This window comes from Saccostrea cucullata, unplaced genomic scaffold (genome assembly GCF_032062105.1).
Source record: "Saccostrea cucullata isolate Sc308-1 unplaced genomic scaffold, CSIRO_AGI_Scuc_v1 ctg15508, whole genome shotgun sequence".
NCBI lineage: Eukaryota > Metazoa > Mollusca > Bivalvia > Ostreida > Ostreidae > Saccostrea > Saccostrea cuccullata.
Genome location: NW_026918524.1, coordinates 5,328 through 14,392, shown reverse-complemented (window position 1 = coordinate 14,392; position 9,065 = coordinate 5,328). Strand labels below are relative to the sequence as shown.

General features: G+C 34.8%; 1 protein-coding gene across 1 annotated transcript; it reads left to right on the top strand.

The window, feature by feature from the left end:
- The first annotated feature begins 1,267 nt into the window (after positions 1 to 1,267).
- On the top strand, positions 1,268 to 3,835 carry LOC134267458 (lysine--tRNA ligase-like). Its single transcript, XM_062749668.1, has 4 exons — positions 1,268 to 1,384; positions 1,506 to 1,632; positions 2,090 to 2,233; positions 3,614 to 3,835. The coding sequence occupies exons 1-4, from the start codon at positions 1,365 to 1,367 to the stop codon at positions 3,701 to 3,703; spliced, it is 381 nt and encodes a 126-aa protein (XP_062605652.1). The 5' UTR covers positions 1,268 to 1,364; the 3' UTR covers positions 3,704 to 3,835.
- The last annotated feature ends 5,230 nt before the right edge of the window (positions 3,836 to 9,065 follow it).

Genomic DNA, 9,065 nt, shown 5'->3' with positions numbered 1-9,065 from the left:
TGTATTAAATAAACTAACTAAGTACATAGTTATAATGAGCAATAGTGCCTCTTCCAAATATGTTAATTTCATGGCCTCTATGTCAGGGGTTTAGCTATTTGGTGTAAGGAGAGGAGGGCTCTACATTACATTAATTCTTTGAAAATCTTTTCCTTTACTCCTGGGTATTATGCCAATGATCTAAGTATATATATATATTTATGATAAGGAAAGGTGCATCTAGCAAAATGGTTAACTTCATGCCCCCTGGGTCAGGGGTATCGGGGGGGGGGGGGGTACATAGTCTGAAAATAAATGAATGCTTTGAAATCTACTCATTAGTATTAATCAACCATATTTGATGAAATAACATTTATGATGATAAAATTTTGAAATATGTGGCCCCAGGGTCTGTGGTTCCTGTGGGGTGGGGTGCACAATTGCATGGTTTAGAATGGAAGTGCATTTTTCTCTTAGTTACTCTGATCTACTTATGGGTGTTAAGTGACTATCTAGTAAGCATTGCTAAGTGTATAATTATGATAAGCAATAGTGCCTCTTTCAAAATCGTGATTTTCATGGCCTCTGGTTTAAAACACAAACTAAATTCAATTGTTGGAAAGTTGTTACATGATACTCAGGTGACCTATAAGGCCCGTGGGCCTCTTGTTATTTTTATGCCACATTTACCAATGTTATGCCCTGTTCACACGGACAGTTTAATTCGAATTAAACGTAAAGTTACTGTGAATTAGCTTCACTTAGCGTTCACACGGAGAATTTAATGCGAATTAGTTTAATTCGAATTAATTTAATTCGCATTAGTTTACTTCGCATTAGCTCCGTGTGAACGCTAAGCGAAGCTAATTCGAATTAAATTTTGACGCATGCATGAGGCCAGAATTAAGTCACAGGACACGTGTTGGTGGTTATATATAGGTATTTGTGCTATATTTGGTTCAAAAATTGAGGGAAAGTATGCTAATCACTAAAATCAATGAATACCTGTAGCCACTACATGATGTATCAAAGGATGGCTCTGCATACATGACGTGATTTACAAATGACGTCACAATAGACTTACTGACGCCTGACTGTAGAAGAAAAATTTTAATTTGCATTAGTTTACTTGGCATTAGCTGTCGTTTGAACGCAATTTACTTCGCATTAATTTACTGCGAATTAAACTCGTTGTGTGAACAGGGTATAAGTTGGCATATGCACCACTTGGACTACAGCATGGACAAATATGTTTATATACTGTACATGTATTACATTAAGGATAAATAATACACTAATCCTTTTGAAAACTTTTGAAGCTTGTAGGAGAATTCATTGAAGAAGAATGTGTAAACCCCACATACATTATTGATCATCCCCAAGTCATGAGTCCCCTGGCAAAATGGTGAGTCTATGGATTAGAAAGATTTAACAATCTGTTAGCAGTTATACAGAATATTTTACACTTATGAAAAAAGAAAACTGTATCTGATTTGATTATATTTGTTATTTTGTCATGTTTCTAGGCATAGATCTATACCAGGATTGACAGAGAGATTTGAGCTGTTTGTGTGTAAGAAGGAGATTTGTAATGCCTACACTGAGTTAAATGACCCAGTAGTTCAGCGGGAGAGATTTGAACAACAGGCAAAGGTGTGAAATTTTGAAATATAGATGTGCATTATAGATAGTTACAGTAATATTAAAGTGTATTGCATCATTGTGTCAAAGTATTCTCAGTTTAATAAGTAATGAATCCTTGGTACATAGGTTTTAGGTGGTGGACTCGTTTACAAAATCTTTGTCACATTTACCCTTAAGGATCCTCTTTACACTGCTATCTTGTACTCAGTACACAGTTCTAAAACCATTATTTTCATGGGTTCAGATGTACAAAAACAAGGGGAAAACCACATAACAGTATAACATTAGTCAGTTCCTACATTTGTTAATACTTTGGTTTGGTTTGTACATATTTTATTGTATAAATAATGTACAAATGGTTTGAACACAAGTTCTAAAAACTTACAAGGTTCTCACCCCCTTTTGTAAATTCTATATACAAGATATTGCTCCTTACAAATTTACAATAATGTGTGTGGTGTTTCAGGACAAAGCAGCAGGAGATGATGAAGCAATGTTTGTAGATGATAACTTCTGTACGTCACTGGAGTATGGTCTGCCCCCCACAGCAGGATGGGGGATGGGGATAGACAGACTGACCATGTTCCTCACCGATTCTTACAGCATAAAGGTACATTCAAAAAAACCTAAAGGTGTATTAATGGCATAAAAGTGCATTACAGCATAAAGGAATATTTCAGCATAAAGGTATATATCAGCAGAAAAGTATATATTTCAGCATAAAGGTGCATTACATCATAAAGGTGTAATACTGCCTAAAGATGTGTTAACAGCATAAAGGTATATTAGAGATGCATGGGTGCGTATCATTACCGCTACATTTTCAAAATTTTCATTACCGCTACATAGTCATTACCGCTACAAAAAACCTTACGTTACCCCTACATAAAAAAGTATACATTACCGCTACATTGCTCTTTCTTTAGCCAGCCACTTATGGGTGTACAGTACAACCTATACATGTACATGCATAAGACCCGTTCCTCCTGCTCACCACGGGAGGTGAAAGTAGGACTTTGAACAGGATGGTTTTTTTTTAATTAAAATCAACAAATAATTCGTCGAGGTCTGTTTTGCAGCTGCTTTTGCAACTCTTTTCAACGCATCTCCACAATTTTGAGTTTTTGAAAGTCTTATTTTTTTCTAAATTTATAAAAAAAATCGTATTATATAAGTAAGCAGGCATTCCTCGATTTGTAACAAACTTCTCAATGGTGGCCAATGACGCTAAATAATTAAATTTCGACTGCAGAGTTATTTATATACATGTATATGTGTACTCATTCTGATTAGATAGTGAGTGAATTCTGTTGATTAGAACTCATGTAAACCGAACTATACCTGACTAAATTGATATGTAGCGGTAATGAGTTGTTTTTGGCTGATTCAGTATGTAGCTGTAATGAGTTGTTTCTTGCCGGAAAAATGTAGCGATAATGATCGGTCGAAAATCTGACAAAATGTAGCGGTATTGAGTGGAAATTTTTGGCAATGTAGCGGTAATGTTGACCTCCCAGATGCATATAGGAAATTGTGAACTTGAGACAATTCCTTCAGCTCAGTTGTAAAGAAATTTAAGTTAGAATGTCTCCTTCATGTAGCTTCAAACTTTGGCAGAAATGCCTGTAAGAAATGTTCCATTATAATAGAATGGGACAGAGATCAAACTAGGCTATGAGGATAATTAATGTTCAGGTATGGTCATAGTTATTAGGGCCCCGCTATCCCTCCATCCATGATAAAGTTTTGTAATTCGCTTATTAACCTTAAGGTAAAACTCACCTGTCTTCATAATAATTTTTACACCCTGGACCTGTGTTCTAAGGAGAATGATAAGTTTTTCATCTGATTGTGTTTAAATGCTTGATACTGATACAAACTTTAAATATTTCAATTTTTGTACAAATTTAATATTTAATTTGTGGACCTTTTCGTGAAGATTTTTTTGTTTAATGCTTTTGTATTGATACTTACAATTGTTAATTTGCAGGAGGTGCTGCTTTTCCCTGCCATGAAGCCTGACATCACTAAAAAATCAGGAGACGACCAGGACAAACAGAACCCAGGGCCTACCAGCTGACCAGGCTAAAAATAGAACAGACTCAGCTGGGAGATCTGTCTTCAAAGACTTGATAGTTTTATCTATTTATTTGTGTCATTGCACTGTGCAGATCTTTGGTGTACTTTGTTACATAAAAACAGTTGTAAAGGACAGATTGTTTTTGATTTTTGTTTGCTTACTGTCTGCATGTAGAGAAATTGGAGGGTTGTTGCATAGATAACAAAAAGATAGAGATTACGTTTTTTTAAAACTCAGTAGCACCTGCAAAGTAAGCAGTTCCTTATTTAAGCAGTAATTGAATATGAATTAGTGCATCGTTGTCTGTGCCAAAGCCGCTAAAATATGAAGCCAGCTTATTAGGTCACCTGAATCTCTATCTTGCTATCTGTCCCGTCTTGCGTTAACATTAATTTTAAAGATTTTCAGCTTCTCCTCTGAACTGCTCAACCAATTTCAACAAATTTTGGCTTATAACATATATGGGTGTAGGGGAACAAAATTGTGAATTTCATGGTCCCTGCCTCCCTAGGGCCTGAGGGATGAGGCCAAAACCACTGAAATTAATGCAACATTTAAAAATCTTCTTTACTCCTGGGCATAAAGCAGTCAAACTGTTTGAATGATTATGATGAGCATTGAGCCTTTTACCAAAATTGTGAAATTCATGGCCCTAAGGTCAGGGGTTCTTGTGCTAGGGCTGGGCTCTGTTGAATTTATAGAGATGTTTCACATTTTGGTGTTGTACTTGAGAAAACTGTGATGGCAAACTGACAACTAAACTTGTCAACTACCCGTAATTATGTAGCTCTTTACCCTTATCACTTGCGTATGGGATTTATGTCTCCCAGTTGATTCATTACGCTGGAGAATGTTGTACATGCATTTGTATAAAAAAAAAGCCAGGCTTGTGACAAATAAGTTGATGACAGAAGGATATAAACAATATGTATAAAGTCAACATTTCAAAAATTATTAACAAATTTACAATGGTCTTGTTTACAACAGAGTCCATTGTTAAGTCGAATGTTCACGGTTGTCTTTCATACACATTGTTAAGCTTTTTTTTCACACTGATTGTATACATACTTTCCCTCTACCGGATCCTGATAAGGAGCTCACAATAGGTCAAGTGGAGTCAAAGGTAACTTACTTGCTATTGAAATAATTATTACATTTTTCTCAGGAAAATACAACAACAAAAATCCCAGATATGAAATAATTAGGAAAAATGGCCTTTTGATTTTGAATCCATGGTGGGGGGCGGGGGGGGGGGGGGGGGGGCTTAAAGATAATCTGACGTGCAATGAAAACATAAACGTGTTACCTAAATCCAATCAAAAGAGAACTTTTTTTACATTGGAGAAAGACAGGATGGGGTAATCAATACATAGTATAATCATGCACAGTAAACCTTGATTTTTATTATATAAGATTACTAATAATTAAAATTTTACAATCGATACTACGTTATACTAACAATTTTTAAGTTTAATATAAAACTCCTTAATTGTACACTGTATTTAGTAAATCAAAGGCTTAACGATAATCTGTAAAGACACAATATACTTTTTCTCTTAAACAAATACAACTAGATCAGCGGGAAACTTTTAATTAAAACTCAAATCAATAAAACCCTATTCTTTTCTAGGAAAAAAAAAACTCGAAGTTCCTCCTTCACTACTGTTAATATTTTAGTGAGGAGTAAAGAAAGAGGCTTGGTAGAACATTTACCAAAACCCGCTATATCTTTGTAGGGATTTTTATGAAATTTCAGTATCCAATATAGATATGGTAATCTAAATTCATTTTGGTTGTTTGGAATACATACGTATTAAAAACTGATATGATTTTGAAGAATTTCCTCCTTAGAAAGGGAGCTATGAGTATAGTGCAATTCTTTGTGATCCTTGGACTTTCAGTAAGGTGTGTTATTCTCGACGTTACATAATATTAAAGCGTCTGAAATTTACACAGCTTTTATTTACTGTTGGAATTTACATGGGATAGAAATTCGGGCGAATGTCAACGAGTGTAGCATATAGCCAAAAACAGCGTCTCGTACGGCAAAGAGTTGGGGCTTAAGTAGTCTCATCGTTGTCAACAACAATTTTAAAGTTCCCGATGTTATTAATTTCTTAACCAATAAGAATCTATTCGCCATTTGTTATCCCATGACCGACAATTTTTTCTTTGATCTTCGCAAGGGTGTATTTCTCATATCAACATAACATACTACCCATAGTCCTCTGCGTCTCCGCACAGGTACAAACGAACTCTGGCGGAAGTTTGATCAACATAAGTGTGGTGATATATTAAATATCACATATGTGATATAAAGCTAGTGATATCCAACGATTATACTCGGATGTAGGAGGAGCTATGCAAATGAGACAAAAATTCGTTTAGAACTAGATTTTAATGAACTAACAAAAACAAGAGAAAAACAAAACAAAACAGATAACACAGTTTAAATCAAAATGCACAAATCTTTACAAAAAAGACATCGACACCGTCAGGCGAAGCATAATTCTCGAAGCGGATAACTTCATCTCCCATGATAGAAATTCGCACATTCAATAGTAGCATTTTCCTTCCCGGCATCCTCTGAAAAGTTCATATAATGAACACCTTGCTCTCATGTACCGTAGAATATCGGAACAAATCGGATATAAAGTCCTCGGGGTAGGGGAAACCATATGCGCACCTGGCTTCAATTACAGTGTACAAAACGTGATATATAAAGTACACAAGTTCTTGGTATTTACTAGCGAGTAATTCGGGAATGGTTTTAAACTCACCAAGTTGCTGTTTTGCTGAGATTTCCAGTCGTTGAACTTTTGAACCATGTTGACTGCCCATGAAGTGTTACGGCTCGTGAATTTACTTTCTTGATTTTTTAAGCGCACTTATTTCAATGGCCGACACATGTTTTCCGAATCTAGTATTTTCAGTCCATTCCGTAAAATTTTCCCGTTTCAATCCCGGAAACTATAAATCGAAATTCATAAAGTCCTGGCCCCATGGGCCTTTTAAATCCGATCGCCCGAGTTCATACATCTGAACTGCTTGACTCGATTGAAAATTATCCTCGTCGTAGGCTTGCTGAAAAACGACGATTCTTTACGCTGAACCCCCTCTGCCATTTTCGCCAGATCATAGAACAAATGAATTGATTATCTCAAGAAATTGATCACGTGTTACAGTACTATGAAAATTACCAAATTTGTAAATCCGTTACTTGGATACCAAAAAACCCTTCGCGTTAAGACTATCACGTGGTTCTGTTTCAGAGTCTTTATTAGTTGATGTAAAGAAAATACCAAATATGGGAAAAGGTCAAATGAAGGGTCATGGGATAAATCAGTTACATGATTGACAGCTCGATGATGCATACAAAATATCGTTTCGTTATTGCAAACTCGGAGGCTAACGCCTCCTCGCGTGCAATAACTCAACGATATTTTGTATGCATCATCTCGTGTCATCATGTAACTATTACAGAGGCGCTGATTACGTAGCGCCGAGATTGCCACGCCTTACTGAAAATTTAAGGATGACTGAGAATTGTACGAAGTTCCTTTAATATACATTTTAAATAATGAGCACTTACAAACAAAGACAATGTTGTTACCTGCTTCGTCAGCAGAGATCAGTCCGTACTGATGTGTAATCTATCTATTTCTTTTTTTCACGTCTGGATTATTGAACACAGAATCGAAGGATAGATGGTTTTCATATTGCTCCTCAATCGCTTAATTCGCAATTTTAACATGTAAATGATATATTTATCCATTCTGACAAAGTGTCAAGGTCCTCTTTCTCATATCTGGCCCATCGCCTGGCGTAATCTTCTACAGATTTCATAATATTTATGAAATCACGACGCCAGCTGAAGTTAACTGAAATTAACTTTTGAAATAATTTTGATAACAAAACAATTTTTTTTTACCATATGTTTAAATTAGAATATTCTTCAAACCTACAAAATTTTAATATCGTATGTATTATAAATCACAAGCTATTCAATATCATAATTAAGTCTATTCTCAGTTTATGGTCTTGGGGCTTGGACCCTTTTGTGATTTAAGAATATTACTTATATTAACCGCCGTCATATTCTTTGTTGGCATAATGATGTTTAAGGAAAATATTGTTTTATCCGCAGTTTCTTCAGTAAAACGTGGCAGTTTACAAAGCCTTTGATTTGCAAAATCCATAATCACCGATCCGAGTCTGTATACTGGCGTCGAGGAATAAAAAAAATGGACTTTCCTTGACCTTTTCAAGAAAACTATTCAAAAGTTTCAAAGGGACAGAGTAAAGTTTGGTGCGAATTTGATGAAGAGCTAACTGTTGGTATACATAAGGTTGTAACGAATCAAAAGAGACATCGTGTATTAAAGGTTTATTGTAAGACCGGTGCTCATGACTATTTCAAGTCTCTTGGTATGGTTAAAAAGTCCATCAAGTCCCAATTTTTCGTCAACTTTCCTTCATATTTAAATAATTATCATCCGCTATTACCTAGTGTTTATGTCTCCAATCTTATTCGATACTCAGGAGCATGCTCTGAGTACTACATGTATCAATATAAATCGAGGTAGGCCCCTGACAAAAAAGTTGATGTTACTGGGATTTCAACGTCTTCGTTAACGACGTTCGATCATGATATTTAAAGTCTTAAACTTTTTTTGCCAAGTGTATTTTTAGTTTCTACATACATAGCTTAATTAAAATTTAAATCAAAAAATGGGGGTCAATACGCTTCTTTTGGCGCTACAGTACATTTAATATGACCTTTTTGCACTGAAATTTGTGTCTTAATTAAAAATTAAATTTTTGACGTTTTCCTTCCAATATCTTTATCCAATTAAAGCATGAAACAAAATGAACTCTAAGTTTGTTTTTAAAAAGACACTTAAAAATTGTGACTAAGAAAAAGTTTCACATTGCTTCGCATAATCAATTATTTGACCTTTCTGCACTGATAAAAAGTGATTTTTCTGACATTGAAAATTTAATAAGCAAGAAAATTATTTTAAAGTCTTAAACTTTTTCTGATTTTAAGCAAATAGGTCAAATTTATCTTGAATATTTAGAAAAGAACATCAAAAGTGGGGGTATATGATGTAAATTTTTAGATATTACTAAAAAAGTGTCAATTTTACGTTTAAATTCGCTCAATTTTTTCCCAGATTTTCAGGATATATTTACTATATTTGTCACACTTTGTTGATAGAATTCATAAGAAATAATTAAATAGATATTTCAGAACCAGCATAACACATTTCACTGCAAAAAACAGTTTTGTGTGCAACCAGGATGGAAAAATAGGAATCCAAAATTAACAGTACTGTTATAGTTCAAAATGGAAAAACTG

Excerpts from the sequence above, each read along its gene's own strand:
- LOC134267458 (XM_062749668.1), top strand. The coding sequence starts at position 1,365 with ATGAGTCCCCTGGCAAAATG. Across the intron at positions 1,633-2,089 it reads GATTTGAACAACAGGCAAAG|GACAAAGCAGCAGGAGATGA; the intron begins GTGTGAAATTTT and ends GTGGTGTTTCAG. Across the intron at positions 2,234-3,613 it reads CCGATTCTTACAGCATAAAG|GAGGTGCTGCTTTTCCCTGC; the intron begins GTACATTCAAAA and ends GTTAATTTGCAG.